The sequence below is a fragment of the Phocoena sinus genome, chromosome 13 (assembly GCF_008692025.1).
Source record: "Phocoena sinus isolate mPhoSin1 chromosome 13, mPhoSin1.pri, whole genome shotgun sequence".
Taxonomy (NCBI): Eukaryota; Metazoa; Chordata; class Mammalia; order Artiodactyla; family Phocoenidae; genus Phocoena; species Phocoena sinus.
The window spans coordinates 20526538-20553739 of NC_045775.1; the positions used below are offsets into that span (position 1 = coordinate 20526538).

General features: G+C 42.0%; 1 protein-coding gene across 5 annotated transcripts in view; it reads left to right on the plus strand.

Annotated features, from left to right (window-relative positions):
* The first annotated feature begins 10188 nt into the window (after positions 1 to 10188).
* Positions 10189 to 27202, plus strand: part of SELENOI (selenoprotein I) — a 44351-nt gene continuing 27337 nt past the window's right edge. For all 5 annotated transcript variants that reach the window (XM_032652834.1, XM_032652836.1, XM_032652835.1 and 2 more), the window contains exon 1: positions 10189 to 10362. In XM_032652834.1, coding sequence (XP_032508725.1) covers positions 10306 to 10362 — 57 coding nt within the window. In that variant the 5' untranslated portion in view covers positions 10189 to 10305. The remainder of the gene's footprint in view (positions 10363 to 27202) is intronic.

Here is a 27202-nt window from a genome sequence, read left to right on the forward strand (position 1 = left end):
CCCTTCTATATGTGATAGTTAAGATGGATAATGATGAAGATGATGATGCTAGATAGAGGGATGAGGAACCTTTCCTGGTCTTGACCTTGACTGTTAAGACAGCATTTGATTCATCCTTACGCTTTTTCTGCTAAAATATATGTATATATATATTATATATAAATATATGATGCAATATACGATATGTCTTTAAAAACACATAGGTGTCAAAAAAAAAAACCCACATAGATGTCTTTTTTTCTTCCAGTTTGAATCATTTTAATATTTAAAGACAAAAAGTGAGTGCTGACTATTTTTTTCTACTTTTTTTAAAAAACACATGCACAGAGGTCTAACAGCCAAAATGCACGTAGGAAATGAGCTCCTGCTCTGTCCCCCACAGTCCCATCCTGTTCGACGCTGCTGCCAGCCCACCCTCCTCTCCGTTCACAGTGGCTGATTTATGCTAAACTCTAATGCATCTGGTCTGTTTCGTAATGTGTGCATGTCTCTCCCCAGCATCTCCATTCTAAAATAAAAACCCAAGAGTCATTAAGGGCAGAGTACATCCCTCCCGCTGGTACCAGCTCCTACCCTACATCTTCAGGTTAGGAGCAATTCCGTGAAAGGAGTGGGTGGCCAGGGCTGGAGTACTGGTCTGCACTCTGCACTCTGTTGTCAGAGTGAGGACAGAAGATACTGGTCAGAACAGCGTGGAGAGCACAGATGAGCTTGGGACGCGCTCAGTGAGATAAAGTAGGGAGAATTCTCCTCACCAGGTTTAGAGAGATCAAGGTGTCAACATATAAAATAGAAATAAAAGTAATCCAAATGATCAGCAATTTGAACACTAATGAATTTCAAATGTTTCCTACCAAGACTCCTCAGATATCGCAGTAACAATCTAGACCTTTCCAGGAAGTGAAGGTAGAGCTCCAGGCATTCCTCCTGACAGCCCTGTGATGGGCCCTAGAAGCATCTTTCCAGTCTGGAAGACAACAGGAAAAGCCCAGATCAGGAAGGAAGTGGCCTCAACCCACAAGGCTGTTCTGCAAAACCTGTACTTTATTGGAGCCACAAGGAAAGAGAAATGAAAAGAGGCTCCTGCCTTGGACTGGAGCCTCTCGGGGAACATCTCTGTCAGCCATGGTCTCCCATGTGGCCTCACCTCGCTCCTGTCTTGTCCCTGTCCAGCTCCGCCTCAGCTTCTCAGGCACCTTTCCAGAGCAATTCCTCTCCAGGGAGGGGACAGTGCGACAGCCACCTCAGGGACCCCAGCCACAGATGCCTTCTCTTATGAGAAAAGTATGTCTTCTAATACACACCTAGGCTTTCATTTCTAAAAGAAAAGGCTTTACTTCTAGCAATTTATAAAATTTAAAGGGCAGTGCCTGTACAAAGATGGGATTTTTAAAAATTACCTATAAGAAGTGTTTTATCCTACTTAATCCTCCCTTTGGTTTTTACCTATTTTCTTATTTGCAAGGCTTATTCCTTCACAGCAATTTGGGCTCTCGAGTCCATCTTAATGCCACCATTCTTTATCTCAATTTCTCTAGAGAAGCTGTTAATTCACTTTTTCCTGATTATCTGCCTACTGCTTTCAAGAGGGAACTTGCTGGCAGCTACTTCAAGCACTTGCTTCTCAAATTATCCCTTTAGCCTTTCCTATTCCTATTCTCATGCCAAACTAGGAAGAGAAATCCCATATGAGTAATGCGCTGATGCTTACATCAAACCCTTATGATTATCTCCCCACCAACAAAGCACGGCTTATCCTTAATAGCCACGCTGGTAACACAACGACCTGTTCCCTCCTACTTTATAAAATGGTAGAAATTTATAGTTTTATACTATATTTTAGAACTTTATAGTTATACAGTTTTATCTTTGTACAACTTGCTATAATGTGCTGGCTGATATGCCTTTTTTTTTTTTTTTTTTTTTTTTTTTGCGGTACGTGGGCCTCTCACTGCCGTGGCCTCCCCCGCCTCAGAGGACAGGCTCCAGACGCGCAGGCTCAGCGGCCATGGCTCACGGGCCCAGCCGCTCCGCGGCATGTGGGATCCTCCCGGAGCGGGGCACGAACCCGCGTCCCCTGCATCGGCAGGCGGACTCTCAACCACTGCGCCACCAGGGAAGCCCTGATATGCCTTTTAACGTACTAAATTTGAAAGAGCTTTACCTAAAATGATAAAAACCCAATAATTAAAAACCCCGAATCCACGATATTCCTTTGTCTTTCCCTTGGTTGTAAAAGAAGTATGTACGTGTTATTTTGTGCTTTTCTTTTTATTATAACACCAATAATCCACTTTGCCTTTTTTTTTGAGATGAAATTCACTTAACATAAAATTCACCATCTAAAGGGTACATTTCAATGGTTTCTCATATACATTCACAGTGTTATTCAGCCATCACCATGACCTAAGTCCAGGACACTTTCATCACCCCAGAAAGCAACCCCATACCTGTTAATACTTATTCCCAATCCTCCTCACCCCCATTCCCTGGCTATCACTAATTTATTTTCTTCTGTCTGTAGAGATTGGCCTACTCTGGACATTTCATATAAATGGAATTATACGATATAAAAAAAGCAACGTAATATGTCTTTATTTCCTTCCATCAATTTAATTCAACAAAAGCTTACTGAGGGCTTATTGAGGACTAGGCATTATGCTTGGTTCAGGAGTATACGGATGTGGTCCTTACCCACCAGGCACTTATAGTCCAGTAAAACAGATAAGAAAACAGATAATTTCATAACATGTAAGTATGAAGGAAGAGGTATGCACAGGATGCTGTAGGAGCACAGAGGAACAGCATTGTCTCTAGTGAGGGGAGGGAGGAGTAGGCTGGAAGGAAGCAATGAAACTTAAGGTGAATCTTGAAGACTGACAGGGAGTTAGCCAGGCATCAACAAAGGAACAGAAGCTTTAAAAGTACAGCCTGAAGTGGTTGAGGATTTATGAATAATCCTGTACTCCTGGGAGATCAAGTGTGTGTGTGTGTGTGTGTGTGTGTGTGTGTGTGTGTGTGTGTGTTGGGAGGAGGGGTCAGGGGTCAGAAAGAAAGAATAAGGACAAGAGTAACTCAAAGCAATCAAAGGAGGAGGAAGTTTCAAGGAAATAACAGTAGGCAATGTAAGCTGATGAAAAATCAAATAAGACTGAAAGTGCCCATTTGATTTACCAAGTAAGTGGAGGAGCCTGGAAGTAGCCATTTCAGTGGAGCTGGTGGGCTTGGAAACCAGACTGGAGAGGGTTGAACCATGAGTGGAGGTTTGGAAGTAAGGGACAGCTTGACTAAGCCTTGTGATGAGGAGTTCTACTGATTTAATTTCTTTTGTCATTCTTTTTCTGAGTATCTTAAAATAATTCAAGCATCATTCAGTGGTTTCCAAATCTCTTCCTAATGAAATTTACTGTCTTGTCTTTTAGCAGCTAATCTGAAGCGGTAGATTGTTTGCAAAGAGGGTTGCAATAACTCCTCCCATCCTTCCGCGCAGGCCCCAGGACCAGGTAACTTTGCCGTTCCATCCATTAAGAGGTGGAATCTATTTCCCTTACAGTGAATATGGGTTGGCCTTGTGATTTGCTTTGTCCGGTACAATGAGACAGAAGTAACACTGTGTGACATCTGAGCCTCAGCCTTGAAAATCTTGTAGCTTCTACTTCTAACCTCTTGGAATAATAAGTCCAGCAAGACCAGCAGAACTGCCCAGCTAAGCCCAGCCTAAACTGCTCACCCACAGAATTATCAGTAAATAAAATGGTTGTTATTATAGGCTACTAAGTTTTGAGCAATTTGTTATGTGGCAATAAATCACTTTGGCATCTGCTCAAATTTTTTCAATCAAAAAAAATTTTTAATTAAAAAATTTTTTTGGCTGGGCTGTGCGGCTTGTGGGATCTTAGTTCCCCGACCAGGGATTGAACCCGGGCCCTCGGCAGTGAAAGCACAGAGTCCTAACCACTGGACGGCCAGGGAATTTCCCTGCTCAATTTTTTTTTTTTTTCCTCAATTTTTTAAAGTGTGTTTTCTTGCAGCTTATGCCTACCAATACAACATTTCCTTATGAAAGGCTACGTGTCATTAGTATACTCAGAGTTTTTTCTGCACTCCATCAAAATACAAAGTCAATTCCTACGAAATCTCAAAGTCTTTACTTAATTTTCTTTTGATTCCAACCATTTGTTTCCTGTCTTCAAGTCAATTCTCTGTCCGAGACTTTAAAAGCGAATTTTTAAAAAGGAGAGGAGGGGTGAGAGAAGGAAGGAAGAAAGGGGGCATCTGTGAAGAGCCAGGGCATTGGATAAGACCAGCCATTCACAGAGTGTAGTAATATACTCCTTGCCTGGGGTCCATGTTTTATCCAACTTTGTATCTCCAAGGTATGTCATGGTATCTGGATTTTGTGCACAGCTAATGTTCAACAAGGACACATGAAGAGATAATGAAGTTGCTATTTTTATACATTGTTTCATATTTGTAAGTCTTGTTCCCTAACTTCTGCTAGAGTTCTAGTCAAGCAGGCTGCACAGCCTTGGGTATATCACGAAAGATTTCAAAGCTTTACGGTAGTAGATATCTATGTTGGCAACTATTACCTCAATCCCTGCCCCAGGTTTTTGAGGATTCTTACAGGAAAATGGATCACAGCAAACTTTCCTACTCGCTTGCTCCTCTTAGGGTTTTTTGTTTGTTTGTTTTGTTTTGTTTTTGCTAGTATCTTTCTCTTCCACCCAAACTAAGTAACCATCCATCTCAACTCCAATTATCTCAAAGTTTCATGAAGACAAAAATGATCCCTACCCAAAAATGGAGTCCCTTGCTTGGCTGTATGTTCAAATTGAAGAAAGAAAGATAGAAAGAAAGAAAGAAAGAAAAAAAAAATGAATAGTGGTTACATTTGGTTATATTTACAGGCCCGACCTTAGATGAGGCAAACAGGAATAAGGAGAGAGGCATGACAGGGGTGAAACCATTATGGCTGCCCATCTGAATGATTACTACTTGGTTTACCTAGAGTTCTGCTTCCATTTTATTTTATTTTTAAAAAATATTTATTTATTTCTTACTTCCATTTTAGTGTAGCAATAATGGGAAGGAGGATGTGTGTGTAGGAGAGGTATCAATTGTCTCTCTACTCAGAAAATACAGATGTTGGGTCACTATCAGAACTTCAGAGAATGCTGACTATAAGACTCTGCCCACTGTAAAACTTTGCTGAGATCAGTTTTTTAAAATAATTCTCCTTTTATTTAATAGTCATGCTCATGAATAATGGATTTACAAGAGAAATAATCACTCATCTTCAAAACAAGAATGGCAAGTATATAGAGGGTCTGGATTTTATTCTCACCTCATATCACACTGGGCCTCCAGGTCCCCCTGAATCTTTACACTGCTTCTTTTGGTTTTGAATGACTATTGACACCACTGACTTGGTGGTGTTCAAAGGTTAAGAGCACAAAAATGGCCAGAGAACCATTGGAGAACCAATGGAGGTGGGTGGGATGATGAGTCACGGAATCATGGAGATAATACCCTCCTCCACTGACATGGGAAGTAGAAGGTACAGAGCAGCCCTACTTTATGCTGAAACTCAGTATACTGCACAGCCCTTTTCTGTGATAAAGCATTTGATTGTCCCACTCAAATACAGTACTCAGTACATTCTTACCTAGTAGGATTATTTTTGAAAAATGTAAAACACAGCAAAAACCGGGCAGACAAAACCCAACCTGAGAAGGTTTACGCTAGCCAGGGAATATCATTTTTAAGAAACAACGAGCAACATAATGACTCTGTTCGGTTCTTTCCTAGTTCCACCCCCCCTCCAGACTTGATTAAAAACTAACCTGTGAATTTTCTTTTTTAAAACATCTTACCATGGTAACTCGTAGAAGCATGGTGCAGTGGAAAAGTTATTCAACTAGAAGTTTGATGACCTGTTCTCTTATTCCAGTTTTACCATAAACTTTTGGGCAAGTTTTCCCCAAAACTTGCCCAAATGTAATTCTTCTGTTGTTCTGTTCTGTACAATTAGAACAACCACCCAGCCACGGTGCAGGGTTGTTAGGATGATCTAGTGAGATGTCAAACTGCTTTGAGTTTATGAATATAAGGCTTTATCATTGTTTAAAAATAAAAACCCAATCAGTATCTTTTTACAAGCTTCCTTGGGAAGTCTTGACTATTTTTATGTCTTTAATAACTTATATTGGAGTTACTAACTGTATTAGTCCTTAACTAACTCCCAATTTTCTAGATATCTCCATTTATCTGACTCCGTCTTACTCCTGACTAAGTTAAACAGGAATTGTAGGAATTATACCATTTCCCCCACACCCCAACCCAGGTTATATTAGGAAATTGATAACATTGTTCTAGCACAAATATCTTTTATGATCATTATTCTGGAAGGCAAAAAGCCTGACCCTGAGTGTATGAGATAAAGAAGAGAGGAACTTCAGTGGATGAGGAGGCAGACCAAGGAAGCAAGCAATAGCAAACTGTGCTCAGTACTGTGGTGCAGAAGGAAGAGACAGCATGGGGTATAGAAGAAGGGACTGGCCAGGCCAATATGAAGTGGTCCCTGGCAGCTCTGGGCTGCCTTAGGGATAAATGCGCCCTCGAATGGAATTCAGGAAAGAGGAGATGGGAAGGTGATTCACTTGCAAAGGCAAACTTGTTTACTCGACAATTTTCTCTTCCTGGGTGAGAGTACCTGGTAAAACTCACCCAGGTCCAGAATTCATGGGGTTTTGGAAAAAATAATATCTTATATTTGTATGGGCTTAATTTAACAGGCTTATGCCATACCACTTCACGTGCTCTATGAAATAACTGTAAGGTAGGACAAGAATTATGATCACTTTACAGATCAATTGATTTCGTCTTAGAGAAGTTAAATGATATAGTTTAATTAAATTTCAGAGATAAATAGGATCTTAGAGATTTAGTCTAATGCCCACTCTTTAAAAAAGAGAACATGTTATGTGACTTCCCTGATGGCACAGTGGTCAAGAATCCACCTGCCAATGCAGGGGACACGGGTTCCAGCCCTGGTCCGGGAAGATCCCACATGTCGCAGAGCAACTAAGCCCATGCACCACAACTACTGAGCCTGCACTCTAGAGCCCACAAGCCACAACCACTGAAGCCCGTGCGCCTAGAGCCCGTGCTCCGCAACAAGAGAAGCCACCACAATGAGAAGCCCGCGCACCGTGACAAAGAATAGCCCCCACTCACCGCAACTAGAGAAAGCCCGCGCGCAACAACAAAGACCCAACGCAGCCAATAAATAAATAAATAAATACTCAATGTGATTTAAAAAAAAAGAGAGAAAGAACACGTTTAGGTGAAGTAAGCTGTCTAGGATCACACAGCCAGTATGTAACAGATGTCAAAGTATAAACAAAGTTCTGTGTTATGTTTTAGTTCAGAAATTCTCAGACTGACTCATAATTGATTCAAACTTGTTACAATCTTCTGCAGAAGAGAGGCAGCAAATTGTAACTGCTTTCACAAAATTAAAAGCTGCTCTTTTTAAAACACTGCTTTTGAAGAAAATGTTAGAGAGGTAGGAAAAAATTTTACAAAATCAGAAGTGTCACTTTGAATTTGCTTCATCTGAAGTGATTAACAATAACTGCAGTTTATGAGCTACTATTAGGTGCATGTACTCAAGTCACATTTTATGGCTTTTCACAATTAACTAAATATCTTTTACAAGTATGAAGTTTATATGCCAGATCCGTAACCACAGGTCTTATATTAAAAATCATTTAGGGCTTCCCTGGTGGCGCAGTGGTTAAGAATTCGCCTGCCACTGCAGGCGACAGGGGTTTGAGCCCTGGTCCGGGAAGATCCCACATGCTGCATAGCAACTAAGCCTGGGCGCCACAACTACTGAGCCTGCGCTCTAGAGCTCGTGCGCCACAACTACTGAGCCTGCGCTCTAGAGCCCGCATGCCTAGAGCTTGTGTTCCGCGAGAGGCCACCACGATGAGAGGCCCGCGCACTGCAATGAAGAGTACCCCCCGCTCCCCACATCTAGAGGACGCCTGTGTGCAGCAACGAAGACCCAACGCAGCCAAAAATAAAATAAAGTGGATTTCTATAAAAAAATTAAAAATCATACAAGTATTTTTTCTCTCCATATCGATTAAAAGAAACACATAATAGAGGAAATCTATAGTGTATTACTTGGGAGAATAGCTTCAGTCTGATTAACAGATTTGTCTAAAATTCCAATTCAGTTTTCTTATTAATACACAGAGAGGATTTAAATACAGTACCTGCACAAAGAAAATACTTTTATAAGGAGGTGGTTTCATAGTTTTCCTTTCATTAGAGCCAACTTCCTTCTTAAAGGGAGGTTCACATTTCCAATGTCCTTTTCAAAGCTGGGCACCTCACAGTGTATCAGAGATCTTTGCTCACTCATTCAACAGAATGTGTTGACCATGTACCATTTGCAAGCTGCTAAGCTATGGGACATGGGGAAAATTAGGTTGTATAAGATACAAATCCTCCCCTTAGAGCAAGTGAGGGAAAATAATACCCAAATTTATTGCTCATCTACCATGCCCCAAGTATGATGATAGATGTTTTATATCTATTACCTCGTAAGAATCTTTATTTATTTATTTATTTTTGGCTGTGTTGGGTCTTCGTTGCTGCACGGGTTTTCTCTAGTTGCAGCGAGTGGGGGCTGCTCTTTGTTGTGGTGTGCGGGCTTCTCATGGCGGTGGCTTCTCTTGTTGCGGAGCATGAGCTCTAGGTGCGTGGGCTTCAGTAGTTGTGGCACGTGGGCTCAGTAGTTGTGGCTCTCAGGCTCTAGAATGCAGGCTCAGTAGTTGTGGTGCACGGGCTTAGTTGCTCCGTGGCATGTGGGATCTTCCCGGACCAGGGCTCGAACCCGTGTCCCCTGCATTGGCAGGTGGATTCTTAACCACTGCGCCACCAGGGAAGTCCCTATCTCGTGAGAATCTTAAAGTTTAGAAGGTAAGACATATGCAGAAACAATATACTTGACATATATTGAGTCCTCAATTAGTATTTGTTGAATGAATGAATGCAAAGAACATAAGAGATCTCAAAATAATTGCCCTTGTTTCAGAGTCCCAGAGAGATTGAGAGGCTCCCTTATGTGGTGGCTTTCCATACCAGAGACCAAGTTTGGGTTGACCATTTCCGAGCTGTGTAATTAAGTGATCCTGGTCAGGTTAGGTAGTCTGAATTTTGATTTCCTAATCTGCAAAGTGGGTAAAATGCCTTCCGTTTCTCACCGTGTTGTTACAGGGGTTGGTGATAAGCTATGTAAATTTCCCCACCTATAAGGCGATCAATAAATGGTAGCAACTATTACCATTATTCAATTTTATTATTAGTCTGATACACACTAGCCATAGATCTAGTGTTCTTTCCATAATTGTCTCCAGTTATGTAAACGCACTTCTTGCAAACGCATTTAAGGACCCCTAGAGACTCAGGGATCAGTGTTTTTATCTGGTCGGGAGACACTGAAAATCTTCATTTGGAACAGAGCAATAAATAGAGCGGAGTGTGCCCAAGGTTCACAAACAACGCTGTCCCTAGGGGCTTGTCTCCAAAGCTCTTTCACGCCCCTTTACCGACTGCAAAAAGCCTCTCACTGGCTTCTCTACAGCAAATTACGTTCACTCAGCTACTGCGTGCAGCGCACTGTGCCAGGAGCTGTAAGCGGGCTGGGCACAGACGCTTTGTCTGCTTTTACTTCACGGCTTGGGGGAACTAAGCCCTCTTTCCTGAGGTACTGCTGAACTGATTCGCACGCAATCACCCTACCCCACCCCCCAAGACTAAAAAGGTAACCCCAAATCTCTACCCAGGCACAGATGCCACATCACAGCCAGCACACCCCAAAGACGAAGAGCAAGGCCTCCTGGGAAACTGATCTTTCACCTCCCCTCTTGCCTTACCTCAACTCACCAATTTTGACGCTAGCTAATAAAGCGACGAGGAAGCCTAGAAGGCGGAACTTAGTGGCTCCCGATCTACGCTGATTGGACTGCGACTGCGCGAAGGGGTAGCCGCGTGAGCCTGCTAGCTACACCCCCTCGGTGGGCGGGGAGAAGTGGGGGCTGCGCTTGCGCTCTGGGAGGCGGCGGAAGTGGCTGGGGTGGTTACGCGTGCGCGGTGGGCGGAGCACGGCTTTTCCAGCTCCTTTGCCAGCCCAGGTCTTCCCAGTCTTGCCCAGCTGGTGTGGTGCTCGTGTTTCCCCATCTCGTCGTGGAGCGTCGCTGCCGAGTGGGCGCTAGTGTTCGCGTCGTCATGGCTGGTTACGAATACGTGAGCCCGGAGCAGCTGGCCGGCTTTGATAAGTACAAGGTAGCGCGGGCCCCGCGGACGCCACTCTCCCTGCTGGTCCCGGCCTCTCCTAGGCGCCTAAGGGGCCGGCGCGGTCCGTGTCACCTTGTGCCGCGTGGCTCCGGGCAGGCTGGCGGGAGTTTCTCCGTGGGTCCTGCCGAGTGCTGGGGCTTTGGGGTCGGGGAGCGTGGGAGCATCCTAGGCCCGCCGCTCCAACTCGGTACCCTCCCGGGGGATTGCCTTTTCCTTAGGAGACCGGTCGACGAGAGTGGAGCGAGAGAATTCCCTTCGCTTCTTTACTTCGTTATTATTATTATTTTTAGTCCCCTGAGAGGTGATGCAGTTCCCTTCTGTGGTGTCTTAATTGTCTTCATTTTAATGAAGAAGTTTCTACTCGGCTCTCTTGCGTTCAACTTCGGAGATGGAGAGAATCATTTGGCACATGAGGCCCGGGGAGGGAGAGTGACTGCTGGGGCCAAACTGCTGATGCGCTCGCTTCCACTCCCAGCAAAGAGGCGCCTGGGCGGCCAGTGAAGTACGTGTGCACAGGCAGGAACTGGAACTGTGTAGTGGAAAGAGCGCGGGCTTTGGAGTACATATAAACCCGATACCGAACCTGATACCAGAATCTAATTTCTTTATTTGGCTTTGGGCCAAATAATAGTCTCTACGATGCAGAATGATTATGGGAATTGGAGAAGCGCCTAGTACAGAATGGGCCTCCAGTAAATGCTGGTTGTTCACTTTCCTTCACGTACGGTTCTCCTCCACGACTCCCTTATCAGTGAATGACTCCACTATCCGTCCAGTCAGTTGCCCAAGCCCCACATCTGGGCAGTAACCTTTCGTCCTTGCTACCTGAGTCGCTTTCACTACTGAGTCCTCTACCCCACCCACCAGCCGGTGAATCACCGGGTCCTGTATGTTCTGTCATTTTTAGCCTAAGGTAGGAAGATGGTTCCATTACCACTCTCCCCAGATATACTTTAATCTTTTAATTTTAGAATGGTTCTAGAATATTTTAGAATAGATTTACAGAAAAATTGTGAAGATCGTGCATACAGAGTTCCCATATACTCCACACCCGGTTTTCCCTGTTATTAACATCTTATGGTACATTTGTCACAATTAATGAACCGATATTTACACATTATTATTAACGTATGCACATACTTTATTCAGATCTCCTTAGTTTTCACCTGACATTCTTTCTCTGTTCTGGGATCTCATCCAGAGTACCACATCACATTTACTCATCATGTCTCAAGGCTCCTCTTGGCTATGACAATTTCTCAGACTTTTCTTGTTTTTGATAACCTTGACAGTTTTGAGGAGTTCTGGTCAGGTATTGTGTAGAATGTCCCTCAATTGGGATTTGTCTGATGTTTTTCTCATGATTAGACAAGGGTCATGGGGTTTGGGGGGGAAGACCACAGGGTTGAAGTGCCTTTCTCGTTGTGAGAAGAGTACATGTCATCATGCCATCGGCATGACTTATCACTGTTGATGTTGACTTTGATCACCTTGCTGAGGTAGTGTTTGTCAGGTTTCTCTTTGAAAGGAAGTCAGTATGCGCAGCCCTCACTTAAGGAGAGGAGAGTTATGGTGCGCCTCCTTGAGGGCAGAGTGTTGACATAATTTATTTGGATTTCTGCGTGGAAGATTTATCTTTTCTTCCCAATGTATATTTATTCAATGATTTATTTATATCAGTATGAATTCATGGATATTTCTTTTACACTTTGGGTTATAATCCGATACTACTTGATATGGTTGCTTGCGCACCTCCACTTTTGCCCTTCCAGTTCTTTCTCTATGCTTCGTAGTGATCTTTTCAAAAAAATGTACATCTGGTCACATCACTCCTTTGCTTAAAATCCTCCATTGTCTTCCCTTTGCTCTTGGAATGAAGTCCGAAAATCCAGAACATGATCTGCATGGCTCTGAATGACCTGGCCCTTGTCTGTCTGTGTCATCAGCTTCATGTCATGCCACTCACTGTCTACCCCTCCCAACATTAGCAGCCATCTCCCTCGTCCCCTTTTTTTCAGATCTTCAAGTAATGTTGTTACGTTTGCCAGGAATGTAGCTGCCCATTTATGTTCATCTTCACATCTTAAATATTCCTCAGAGAAGCATTCTCTAAGTATCTCATTTCCCTTAAGTGTGCTCTCACAGTACCCTCTGCTCCTTTATGGAATAGTTCTTTAGGTGTCTCCCCGTTAGAATGCAGTACCCAAGTGGTTAGACTTGTCTTATGGATCGCCATGACCTGAGCACAGTGCTTCTGTGCGTAGGCATCCAGTAAACATCTGTGGAATGAATGGATAACTGAGAAGAGTCATAGTGGATCTTGTCAAACTGGAATTGGGATAACTGTAAGAGACCTTACAAGGTCACGTAGTACAGTTCCTCTGCTTTCAAGCAATGTGGTACCATACCAGTTTGAACTGAGGTGCTGACTTGTCTGAAAGTTTTAAGTCGAAATTTAACCCAGTGCAGGGCTTTCACTAAAGAAGGTTGTTAACCTAGATACCTCTTGTTTTCCCTTAAGCTCTACCACCTTTCTGTTACCTCTTCTGCACTGTAAATATTGACTTTTTATATAAATATAAAACTTTTTCTTCCTTACTAGGATCTGGCTTTCTAGTAGGTGCCAGTAGACAGCTGTTTCATTTGCAGCATTGTCTGTAATAGGGAATCTTCTTTTTTTTTTTTTATAAGCTGTCGTTCCTAGATTTGTATTTCCGACTAGATAGGTGTCCTAATTTACAGAAAATTTTAGTGTGATTTTTCCATTTCTATTTTTCCCTCTTCTGTTATCTGACTCACTTCCTGTGTCTGAGAGCAGATTTCCTATCATCTTGGAAAACAAAGGTCAATTTAGCCAGCATCCAATGTTCACTAAAACGTAGTTTATTGAGGCTTCCTTTAAAAAACTGGGGGTGGGGGTGTGTGGCACAAAATTATAACCTAAACGTCTTCTAGTAGAAGGTTCTTTACTCAGTACTGCGTTCATATTAAAAAAATATGAATCCAAAGGTCCAAAGGAAAAAAGTCTGTGTGGTCAGTTTAACTGCAACATGAATTGCACCTAGAGACCTTTGCTTCCTGAAGATCACCCATTCCCATTATGTGGGCTTCGACAGTGAGTGCTTTGTAAATGCTGATCGCATTAAAACAGCTTTGGAAGATCATCCCATAAATGGGTAAAGACCCAAAACACTCAAAAGAGATTTTTATTCCCTGATGTGACCCTGTGTATTAAAACAAAGAGTTGTAGAGAAAAATTGGTACTATAAAAGCAGCTGGTGGAAAAATTACTTTTGAACCAGTTTAATTTCTTTATCTTCCCTAGAGGTACATCTGAGGAGCTACAGTTGGAAACCTGGCGGTTATTCAGAATAACTCCTGAAAGGAGCGCACACATACAGTAGTAATTAGGTTTCTGTAGTAAGAAACTGTTAAGACAATTGATTTTGAGTATAGAAGAAAGCATGGGATGGATTCTGTGTTATATGCTCTCTAAACACTTGTGTTCTTCATTGTGTTACCCCAGCCTCATCAAACAGTTGAATAATTAGTTGAGTGTCTGCCCTCTCTGTTAGGATATGAGCTCTGGGAGGGCACATCCTACAGCTCTCTTGTTCAGTGTGACCAAGGTCTGGCACATGAACAGAGTAGGCATTTGACAAATATTTGTTGAAGGAATGCAAGTGTAAAAGAATAAAAACCATTTTGGAAGTATGGTAAAATGGAGCTGTGCATCTCCTGGGAATTGGAAGGATACTTTTGTATTTTGAATGTGAAGATGTAGAAAGTTTAACCACCATTGTTCTCTGTTGCTTATTAATGTACCTTCAGACGGTTATGTTGAGGGATTTCACTCTCATGAGGCTTATCATTCCTTCTCTCTTCTTACCCTATCTTTAGTTGAAGGATTTCCCCACTTATCTAAGGGTGAAACTTCTATTGTGGTATACCTAATCTGACCTAAGGAAGGCTTAGCTTTAATTGATAGTGTAACAGCTAGTTTCAAATTGTATCATATCATTTTGCTTCGGAGAGGAAGTGTTCTGTGCAATATCTTGTTTGGTTTCAAGAATATAATTTTATGATGAATTGGTTTCTGCTATTATGGGAGTTAATTAACTTGACTGTCAACAATAGCCTGATTACAGGAATTGTGATAATTGTGAATTTAGGTGGGAAGGAGAGGCAGCATACATCTTGAAGGTAACGCTAAAGAACTGGAATCTGGCCTGCACCCTTACTGGTTCATGCAGTTTGATTTTGTTTATTCAGTAAGCATTTATTCAGGGCCTGCTCTGGGTCAGACGTGGCACTGGGGCTGCAAAATTAAGCTGAGCTAGAATTCCTGACTTCAAGGAACTCAGTTTGGTGGCATATGGGCAAGGAAATAAACAGATATAAATAATTAATAAATACAATTAGGTAAGTGTTGGGTGCTGTGGGAGGGAAGGAAACAGCTCCAGGGAGTAAGGGTTAAAGCTGAGAAAGGCTTCAGAGAGGGGATGGAGGGGAAGGCAGAGCTCAGTCTAGAGGATGAAGCTGAGTAGGCCCCAGTTCTTACCAGGTGAAGAGGGGAGAAAAGGCATCCCAGAACTGGAGAGCAGTGGGGTGAGTGCACAGGGGTTGAGGCCTGAGAGTATTTTCTGGGAACCGTAAGATGTTAGGTGTTGGGACTTAGTGGTGGAGTGTCCAGAGAAGAGACTGGAGAGGGAGGTGGGGCCCCCTCAGAGGGGGATGATTTGATGTAAAGGATTTCTGGATTTTACCCTATAGATCATTGTTTCTGTGGTCCAAGGACTATTGGCTTTAGAATCACCTGGGGAAAGTGTTTAGCCAATTTCTAGGTCCATTTTGGGAGGTTCAGATCGGGTAGGTTGCTGTGATATTCATGTTAGACACATACCTCAGGTGGTTCTTAGGTACATGGTAATGCTATAGGTTTGGGGAGCCACTTACAAATTTTAAACAGGATCAGATTTTAATTTTAGGAAGCTCACCCTGGCAACTAGAAAATGAATGGAGAGCAGGGGAGGTAGGGGTGATCTGGAGACCTTTTAGGATCCTCCCAGATAAAATTGGGTCAGAAATGAGGAAGGCTTGAATCAAAGCAGTGGGGATAGAAGGGTAGATGGGAATCTAAAGGAGGTCAGAACTGGTTAACCTGCCCACTGAATTTGGCCAGCAGATATACTTAATTTGGCTCACACCTACTTTGTTTCAAAAATTAGTATCTTCCCCATAAAAGCCCAGATTTCTGGATTCTCTTGAAAAACTAAAATAGTGGATAACATAGGCCCTGAACTTCTTCCTGACAAGAATCTCCTGAAGCTGAATAGTGCTTGCCCTCTTCAAAAAGGGTATTTGTGATACAGCCACTATGGAGAACAGTGTGGAGCTTCCTTAAAAAACTACAGATAGAACTACCATACGACCCAGCAATCCCACTACTGGGCATATACCCTGAGAAAACTATAATTCAAAAAGAGTCATGTACCAAAATGTTCACTGCAGCTCTATTTACAATAGTCAGGACATGGAAGCAACCTAAGTGTCCATCATCGGATGAATGGATAAAGAAGATGTGGCACATATATACAATGGAATATTACTCAGCCATAAAAAGAAACGAAATTGAGTTATTTGTAGTGAGGTGGATGGACCTAGAATCTGTCATACAGAGTGAAGTAAGTCAGAAAGAGAAAAACAAATACCGTATGCTAACACATATGTATGGAATCTAAGAAAAAAAAAAAAGGTCATGAAGAACCTAGGGGTAAGACGGGAATAAAGACACAGACCTACTAGAGAATGGACTTGAGGATATGGGGAGGGGGAAGGGTAAGCTGTGACAAAGTGAGAGAGTGGCGTGGACATATATACACTACCAAACGTAAAATAGATAGCTAGTGGGAAGCAGCCACATAGCACAGGGAGATCAGCTCGGTGGTCTGTGACCACCTAGAGGAGTGGGATAGGGAGGGTGGGAGGGAGACAGAAGAGGGAGGAGATATGGGGATATATGTATACGTATAGCTGATTCACTTTGTTATACAGCAGAAGCTAACACACCATTGTAAAGCAATTATACTCCAATAAAGATGTTAAAAAACAAAAACAGGGTATTTGCTCTCTAGTGTGCCATTTCCCTACCAGTCCCTGTGCTCCACGCAGGTCTGCTTTGTTCAGTTTACCTGCCTGATCCCTATGTACATTTTTTTCCCCCTATGTACATTTGATTGTGATGCTTGATTTAAGATTTTAAATTGACAGAACGCAGTAACTGACTAGCTGGAAGGGGTGAAGGTAAAAGATGCGGAGGAGTCTGGGATGACTCAGGTTCTAGTAGGATGATTGGGTGGAGTCACTGAGATAGGGGTTTTGTGAAGCATTAACTCATTGGTAATAATGGCACCCAGCATTTGTTGAGTCTAAGAGTTAATCCTCTTGATATTTCAGTGAGGAGGTATTTTATTAATATCTCATCAGTAACCTAACTCATACGGGATTGGTCCTTACAGAACAGAAGCAAAGTTATAATTTAAATGATGAATGATGCTGAATCTGGCAGAATAACAGCAATCTTTTGCACAGGGCACTTCTCTTGGACAGGACCATGGGGTAGACTTCTCTTGGAAGGTGTGGTTTTTGGACTTGGAATTAAAACAAAGAAAATTTCATGTTCTAGAGAAATATCATTTGTGGATGAAATGTCCCCCATTAGAGGACTGTTTCTGTAATGATTTCAAAGACTAGAACACTTTTCCTCCAGAGTCACAGGGGAAACATGAGAAATTCCTGATCTTTTGATTTTCACTTGTTATGACTGCAGGCCGACTACGATATAATGTGTTAATTATGGCATTAGCTAGATATGTTACAGTTAAGCATAACTTATCTTTAGCTGTGCCTTGGTCTCCTTGAGTAGATGTGGGAAACTGGCCTCTCCCACTTGTAAGTACGTTAGTAAGGCTTGAAAAGTATTTTAGTTGTCTTAGATATAGATTTACAAATGTCTCATAGAAAGAATTATTTTTGCAGTTGGCAGAGACAGGAATCTTTCAGAAGAAGTGAGAGAAAAATGGATGGGAAACTTCTGCAGAGTGAGAGAGAGAGAGATTGTTAGGTAGAAGGTTACTCCATTTCTAGGTGCTATTTGGAAGAAACGAATTGGTTCTTAAACTACTTTCTGAAACATCAGTTCACTGCTGATGGCTTGCTTTTGTAACTGCTGAAATGCTTAAATGTCAAGAACTTCTCTGCTGAATGAGAATTTGCCCGGCACATAAGGGAGAGAGGGGAAAGATGTTTCAGTCAGAGTCTGATGGGAACCAAGGCACAGAGCCTGGGCGGATCATGCTAAATTAGAGGCACAAGGAAGTGGAAGGTGTGTGAGGCACCAGGCCGAGCCTAATGAGCTCAGTGAGGGGAGGTTGCAATGGCAAGAGCAACGTCATTGTAAATACCCAATAGTGATAATGATAATGATGGCAAACATTCATATAGCACTTACTATATGCCAGGCGTTCTTTAAGGGCTTTACATATATTGTCTCATTTAATATTCACAAGTGCTTTGTGAGGTAGAGGTACTATTATTTACCCCATTTTACTGAGACACAGTGTTTAAGTAACTTGCTCAAGGTCCCACAGCTGAGATTTGAACCCAGGCATTCTGTGTCCGGAGTCCATGTTCTTCATGCTATGTTGCCTCTCAATTCTAAGAATGACGTATAAACTCTGCTTTGTAGTTACTGGGTGTTTTGTGCAAAAGATATAAACATTAGAATAAAGACCTTCAGTGACGTGCTTAATTGGGTTTGTGTCTAATGTTTACAGATGGGGAAAATGTACAGTGAAAAAGGAAGAACTGACTTTGTTTTCTCTTCCCCCAGTTTTAAATTATTCGTAGGGACAAGTGGGCTTGTATTTGCTAGTCTTATATTTAGTTGACTATTAAGAACATTTCATTCACTATTAGCTCTAATTGCGGTAAATGGCTTTTGATTAACTAATTAGCTTTGGGACTGATACTGAGTTAAATAGAACCCGCATCCGAGCTTTGCAGTCTTGAGCATAACTTAGTCTCTCTAACCGGGTTTCCTCATCTGTGAAATGGGGTAGCACCTGCCTCATAGGATCATTGTCAAAATTGAATGTGTTAATATTTGTAAAGTGCCTGGCACTTAGTGCTGTGTTAGTGTTAAGTAAATAAAAAATAAAACTTGACATTTGTGCTTCCCTGCTTGTGAACGTTTAACTGTCATATAACATATACACACATACTCACACCCAAAGACGTTATACCAAGAGAAAGGATGTTTCAGCAAAGGAAGAGTAAGTAAATTTTTTCAAATACCACTTTCCTATTTATGAATCTGCAGTACCTCCCACATATTTATCATGTGTTTGATGTCGAGATTCCTCAGCAAGGATTTCAAGTCCCTTCACTAAACGACCCCTCCTTTTGTCTTATCTTCTCATCTCTTGTTAGTTTATTATATGTTGTTTAAGTCTAGCAAGCAAACGTTTGTCATCAGGACATGCTTGTTCTTGTCTTACTGCTCTAGTTCTTCTCCAGTCGTCTCTCACCACCTTCTCTCCTCTGATTCGTTAGCAGATATAAATGACAGTATTCACGGAAGTGGGATCTCATTGTCCACTGAGTCATGTCCTCTGTGGGTGTAGTTCTTAAAGTCTTGTATTGATTAAAAAGTACTTTAAGAAACTTTCAGTTTCTGTCTTAGGGTTAATATAATGCCCCCCCCTTTTTTCATTTTCAGTTCGATTTGGTGTTTTTCTTTCTTGGTAGATTATTACAAGCACAGTGCCTTGCATTTAGTGAGTACCTGCTGAATTTTATTACACCTGGTCTCTTGCTCGCAGTGCAGTAGTTGAAGTTGCCATCAGGAGGTTTAGGTGTTGACCACTAAGCTGGTGGTGTGGCTTTTCCTTCAGCTGAGGAGTTTGCAGGAGTGTCATTCACATTTGTTTTCACCAGAGCAGTGGCCCTCAGACTTGAGGGTGCCTCAGAATCAACTGGGGCGTTTGTTAAGAGACAGATTGCTGGGCCCTACCCCCAGGCTGTCTGATTCTGTGTATTTAGGGTAGGGCCCAAGAATTTGCACTCCGTTTGGCAACTACATTTTGAGAAGCACCTCATCAGAGAAATATTCCATTATATTGAAGAGCAGTTAATAAAACCAAGAAACGAATGTAAAGGAGTAAGAAGCTATATTACCGTAATGTTCATATATTAACCCTCAAGTATCAGGTAGTCTTGATTTTGTGGATAGGAGCCTCGAGGTATCTCTTACTAGAAAAGAGGATGTTGCAGTGCTTTCAGTATTGGATATTAGTTTTCTATCACTGGATAACAAATTACCACAGACTTTTGTCTCACAGTTTCTGTGAGTCAGGGCACCAGTTACCTGGCTCCTCTGCTTGAGGTCTCGCCAGCCTGCAGTGAAGGTGTCAGCTGGGCTGTGCTCCCATCTGGAGTTTGGGGTCCTCCTCCAGGCTCATGTGGTTGTTGGCAGATTCAGTTCTTTCCAGTTGTAGGGCTGAGGCTCTCGGCTCCTAGTAGTTGCCCACTTTTCTGGCCACATGGCCTTCACCATAGGCGGTTCATAACATTGCTGTTTGCTTCTTCAAGGTCAATGGGAGACTCTTCTCCAAACTGTTAAGATGGAGTCTTAGGTAATGAACTATATCCTGGAAGGGACACCTCATCACCTTTGCCCTATAATGTTCTCTCAATCAAGGCAGTGACATCGATCACCTTCACTATATTCTGTTCGTTAGAAGCAAGTTACAGGTTCCACCCTCAGGGGAACGACTGAACCATCAATAGGAGGGGGTTGATTATAAAAGGGCTTGACTCTCTCAGGATTACCTTAGGATGTGTCCGCCACAAATTGGAAGACCGAAGAATGTGTATTGGAGGATACTGTGTTAATAACAGTTTCAGTGTAGTGGATCTGGGTAGCTCATGATTGTACTTGAGCCAGGAGCGGGTAGTCTGGATTAAAGCAAAGTGATCCATTTCGCAGAAATGTTCCAAGATGATTCATAAAGGATTTACAGTTTAGACCTTCCTGCTTATTAGCTGTTAATCCCTGAATTTTATAGTTTCTTCATCTGTAAAATGGGGAGGAATAATCTACCTTATCTATTTTACAATATCAAATAAGAGAACAAATGTAATTGTACTTTGGAAACTATAAAACATACACATGTAGACATGGTGTTATTAGTAGGGGGAGAGTAAGAGCAGCTTCCCCTTGTGAAGTGAAAAGTTGCTGTAGACTAGTTCCCGGGGGAAAAGAGTTCCTGTCATCACTGAGGGAGTCACTCTATACTGCCATTAAACATGCAGAGTAGTTCATGCATTTATTCATTCATATGTGCAAACACTCAGATATGTTTACTGAACTCCTACTATGTTCCAGATGCAGAAAGGATCAGGTCGGGAAGCTTTCTCCGTTCTCTTAACTGCTTCTTTAAATACCAGTGCTCAGTGAGTCCCACGTTTGTATGTGAAGGTAGCTCTTCTGACTGCCTTGATATTTGTTGCGTAAATAACAATTTTTAATAATTGGGATCTTTTGTTTTATGTTTTTTGCTTAAGTGACTGGCCCAGAGACTTGGAATGCCATTGCTAAAGAACTCTGCTCCAGGAGTGGTAGAGCACATGTTGGCCACAATGGATCCTGCCCCTGTAAAGACTTAAGCCTAAACATGACTGAGTCATGAGACCTGTCAGCAAGGGACTGGCCTCCATACCATACCAGTACCACACCAGACACTGAGCTTCACTGTGCAGGGGGAGAGAAGAGAGCTGACATTTCTTTTCTCTCTCCTGAGTTCTTAAGAAAGGTTGATAATGTGTTTCTTTCATTATGTCTGCAAAGTTGGTATGAGCAATAAGTAACTTCATACTGTGAACCCAGTTGTGAACTAAAATTGGTTCTTTGTGACTATCCTGCCTTTCATTCCTAAAAACATGGATGATTTGGAACTCAAGAATTTGGGGAATCATTTGAAAAAGTCAGAAACATCATTTTGAGTTTGCTTACATCTGAAATGATTAACGGTAAGTGCTGTTCATAAACTATTATTAGCTTGTACTCAATCCATACTTTATGGATTTCCGTGGTTAACTAAAATATGTTTTATAAGTGTAAAGTTTATATTTCAAATGGGTAAAGACAGGCTTTGAATTAAAAATCATTTGATAGTTGGAGACTTATCCTCCTTACATTGATTAGAAGACAAAGCAAGGGAAACCTGCATCTGTTTATAGATGTTAGAGTATTACCATCTGTATTAGTATTACATGGGATACTAGCCTCAGTCTAATTAATAAGTTGTCCAAAACTCTGTATTTAGTGCAAGGGTGTGTCAGTTCAGTCAGTTTTCTTATCAGTATATAGAAAGGATTTCAAGTACATGTATAAGGGAAACACTTTTAGGTCCAGGGAAGTGCTTCCATAGTTTTCTTTTTGTTAGAGCCAATTTCCTTCTTAAATTAAGAGGAGGCACATTTCTAATGCCCTTCTCAAAAACGGGCACTTTATAGCATATTTTGGAAGTAATTTAGAGTCATTGTACTGCTCCTGGCCTAACCCGTAATCGTCTCTTGCCTGGTATACTGTAACAGTCTCATAACTATTTTGCACCTTTGCCCCTGCCCCCCGAGTGCATTTTCTACACTGTAGACAGTGGGATCCTTTAATAATATAAATCAGGATATGCACTGGGCTTATGGTAAAATAAAACTCACTGTGGACCTTTGGGTGGTGTCTGCCCACGGCTCCAGTGTCATTTCATACCACCCTTCCTTGCTCACTCACTACGCTGTAGCTCCATCGGCCTCCCTCCACTTTGTGGTCCTTCTACATTTTGTCCTCTGCTTAGAAGGCATCTTGGCATGCACGCCCCCCTCCCAACACCTATAAACCACACACACACCACACACACACACACACACACACACACACACACTGCCACACATATATTCTTTATTTTCTTTCTCCTTTTTAAGGTATAAATTATATCCAAACGCGCAGATCTTAAGTACACAATTTGATGAATTTTGTATATGTATGTAACCACCACCATGATAAAGAATTATTTTTAGCATCTCGGAGGGCCCCCATTCAGTCCCTCTCGCCAGACTGCTATTATGACCTCTTTTTGCCGTAAATTAATTTTGTCTGATTTTGAACTTCATGTAAATGGAATCTCCAGCAGCGTGTTCTCTTCAGGATCTCCCTTGTTTGACTCACTGTTCTGTCTTGTACATGCTCTACCTGTCTTCTCATCTTCTAGGACTCAGCTTAAGTGTCCCCTCCCCTGAAAAGCTTTCTCTGAGCACCCTGACCAGGCACATTCCCAGCCCCCTCGTCCTCTGATACAAACACCTTGTTTATTGTCTTCACAGTATTGGTCACATCTTGTGATTACGACTTGTTTTCTTGCTTAGCATCCGTCTCACCCTAGACTGGACTTGGTGAACATAGGAAGCTTTTTGGTCTTGTTCACCATTCTCTTTCTGGTGGCCTAGCACAGTGCCTGGCACAATCATAGGCACTCAGTCACAATTATCTGTTGACTTTACTGAATGAATGAATGAAGAATGAACTCTGCTTTATATCCTGACTTGTACTGAAGTTAAAAATAAAAAAGTCTTGAAACTTTCTAATATCTGACAGAATATTATCTAAGATAATTCTGGATTTCACTAAGACTTTATGAAAATCTTTTCTCGTGGGTGACATAGACTAATTGCCATAGATGCCAGTATGGAATCCTGCACCCAAATAAAAATGACTAAATGTATTAATAGCAATCTTGAGGGGAATGTTTAGAAGTTCTACCTTGATCAGCATTTTTACAGAGACTTATGTGAAGGCATTGCTAGCATGACAGCTTTACATGCTGAGAGTTTGGGGGGCAGAGCTGGTACCTTGGATAACTGAGTCTGACCCTGAGGAGATCGGAGGAGATAGAAAGATGAGTGGACTCTAGCAAGACGAAATGTTAAAATGGTAAATATAGGGTCTTACACTTAGTTTCCAACAGTCAGCGTCATATTAACGCAGAGAAAGGTGGCTTTGTAGTCTGTATAAGAAAGGCCTGAGGGGGTAGGGTGGCTGTGAAGGTGTGTGTAAGTCTGCAGTATGACTTTGTTGCCTCAGGAAATTAATACTGTGTTGAGCATCTGTTACAGAAATAAGTTGTTGAGGAAGAAGACCTTATAGTCATGTTCTCCTTTGTGCTCATGCACCACTTGAAATATTCCTTTTGCCCTGGATCACACTTTTATTTTGGTTTAACAACAAAATGGATTGTCTGGAGCACTGGTTGTCAAACTGAAGCCCCCGGACACCTGTTTTGTGAATAAAGTTTTATTGGAACACAGCATGCCTCTTTGTTTTCTTATTTTCTGTGACTTCTTTCTGCTTCAGTGGCAGTTTTGGGTATTGTTACAGAGACCATTTGGCCTGCAAAGCCTAAAATATTTGCTCTCTGGCCTTTTCCAGAAAAAGCTTTCCAACCTCTGGTCTAGAGAATTAGACCTAGATGATGAAGAGAGTGAAACTTTGGCAAGAGAGTAACAGCAAAAGGAACATGAGATTTTTTAACCAGGTGAAGAGAAGATTTAGGTGTGACAGGCAGAGCCATCTTCAAATGTTTGAAGCATTATTGTTTGGAAAAAAATTGGACCCTTGTCTGCTTAGCTTTGTTAGGGAAATTGAAAACACGATAGGAAATAGGGGGCGAGGGGAGGATTTTGTTAGCATATAGAAAAGTTGTTTTAACATTGGATTGGGCTATTTCTAGAAGTAATGAGCTTTTTGGTAACCAGAGGCATTTAAAAAGAGGCCAGGGACTTCCGTGGCGGTCCAGTGGTTGGGACTCCACGCTTCCACTGCAGGCCACGCTGGTTTGATCCCTGGTTGGGGAACTAAGATCCGCATGCTGCGCAGTGCAGCCAAAAATTAAAAAATAAATAAAGAGGCCAGGGGCTTCCCTGGTGGCGCACTGGTTAAGAATCCGCCTGCCAATGCAGGCGACATGGGTTCGAGCCCTGGTCCGGGAAGATCCCACATGCCGCAGAGCAACTAAGCCCATGCGCCACAACTGCTGGCCTGCGCTCTAGAGCCCGCGAGCCACAACTACTGAAGCCCGTGTGCCACAGCTACTGAGCCCACGCGCCTAGAGCCTGTGCTCTGCAACAAGAGAAGCCACCGCAATGAGAAGCCCACGCACCACAACAAAGAGTAGCCCCCGCTCGCCGCAACTAGAGATAGCCCTGCGCATAGCAACGAAGACCCAACGCAACCAAAAATAAATAAATAAAATAAATTAAAGAAAAAAATAAAGAGGCCAGATGACTGTTTTACCTATTCACATAGGTGAGGGGCAGGCACGTGAGAACTAGGTATCTCCTGAACTCTTGTGGTTCTGAGATTCTGCCTTGGAATGATTCTCAAACTCAGGTTGTGGTTCTCAAGCCTTCCTCCAGGGCACTGGATTAGTCTGGCCCAACAGATTGTAGATCAAGCAAGTCCTGCAGGCCTTAAACAGGTGATTATTACCTTGTTCAGATATTCTGGTGTATACCAAAGCATCATTCCAATAGAAAATAATATATTTAACAGGCATTAACTAAATTTAGTTTAGCTCCTTTAAAATTTTACTTATTTTTTCAGGCATGTGGAAGGTGTGACTCATTCTTCTTTCCTCCTATTGATTCACAAGACAGTTTCAAGTTTCTTTGTTTATACCAAGTGATATGTGACCTTGAAAAATACTCAAGTGTGTAAGGCTAGAGCACAGAGTGCTCTTTAGGTTTACTGTTTGCTACCTTTTGTAATCTCATATTAGATTTCCTTGTTATACTTAAGCTTATCTGCTATTATTATTAAAGGTAAAAAATGCAGTTAGGCAAACTGACCTATTTGTACTGAGTTATATAATCTTTTCATACTTCTACTGGTCTCCTGAAATAGAAATTTAGAGTTAAAACTTGAGAATTTGGGGACTTCCCTGGTGGCGCAGGGGTTAAGAATCTGCCTGCCAATGCAGGGGACACAGGTTCGATCCCTGGTCCAGGAAGATCCCACATGCCGTGGAGCAACTAAGCCCATGCACCACAACTACTAAGCCTGTGCTTTAGAGCCTGCAAGCCACAACTACTGAAGCCCACGCGCCTAGAGCCTGTGCTTTGCAACAAGAGAAGCCACCGCAATGAGAAGCCTGTGCACCACAACAAAGAGTAGCCCCAGCTTGCCGCAACTAGAGAAAGCCCGCATGCAGCAACGAAGACCCAACACGGCCAAAAAAAAAAAAAGGTGAAATGTTATAATAGTGGAAATAAAGAGATTTTAAAAAGAGAAAAAACTTCAGAATTTAAAAAGAGGAGCTTTTCAAGTCAAAATACCACGAGTAAATGACCTTCTTTTAGACGTAAATTCAAATTATGGAAAGCTGTTGAATGAGAGTCATTCAGCAAACATTTGAATTAAGAGCATTGTACTTTGTACATCGTATTAACTATTCGTGTGATGTCAAATTGTTTTCTTCTGATTTGGACTCTTTACAACTTTTGTACTTTGCAGTAGATGGTGGACTTGAAATGTGTGGTTTTCCAGTTTATCTGACCTGCTGGCTACGTCATGTGGGTCTGGGTTCGGACTTTGGTGAAATGGAGGAGGCCGTGGCCCTCCCGCCTTGTCATTGGCAGCTTTTCAGGGTTCATATTGGTTGCATGGCCTCAGGTCTGAAAACTTAAATTCAGGCAGTCCTATCAACTGGGGACTCATTCATTCTACAGAGGTTCAGGTGTCATGGTATCTGTCATGTGGAAAAGCTTTGCAGGCTGTAGAGAACCATGCACGTAGAAGTTGATTTTAGCAAGAACAGTAATACTCATTTAAGGAGGCTCCAGCTAAGAGTCTGGATGCAGCTGCAGAGCTTCTCCGGCCAGTGTTCTCCTTCACCATTTTCTTTCCACTGTCTGTCTCAGATCTTTTGTCCAGGATATCGCATTTCATCAGAATGAGTTGGAGAAATGGAGGCACTCAGCCATGGATTCTGTTGAGTAAACATTTGACTTACTAGCTAACTCTCTTTGCTAGTAGTATTTTAAATTATTTCTATTTATTTACTTTTTTGCTCCATCACACTTTTAAATCTTGAAGCACTGATGAGAAATATTTCCTGCATATCCATAAAACATTCAGGAAGAAATATTGATCTTTAATTATGATTTTTTAAAAAATCAGTTGCTCAGATGCTTACTACTTATTTTTGGGTTGGCCTTAACAGAAAAACCTGAACGAACTTTTTAGCCAACCCAATATATTCATACTAAACAAATGCAAAGCACAGTTGAAACTTTTTTCAGGCATTTGACTAGTATGACATCTTTTAAATGACAGCTTGTTGAATTAGGTAGTATTCCCACTCCCTGAGGGTGAGAATTAAGTTGTCCCTTACCTATTTTGTATCCCTTCTTCCCCACACCTAGTGGATGCTTCCTACATGCCTGGCACTCCAGTGTGTATGTGTTTGTGTGTTTGTGTCTCTGATGAATAAGTCATCAACATGACTCTTAAAGTATTACATAATTACATACATATATTTTGTTAAAATTTTCTTTGAAGTTTTACTAAACAGCTCAACGATTGGGGAATACATTTGAACACCCTAACCTGTTGTTTTCTTCCTTTGCTTATTTAAGCAATCCATTTTCCAGCTGTAAAGGGATCTGTCATTTCTTTGGTGCTCAAAACACAGTAATGGTACCTAATGCTTATATA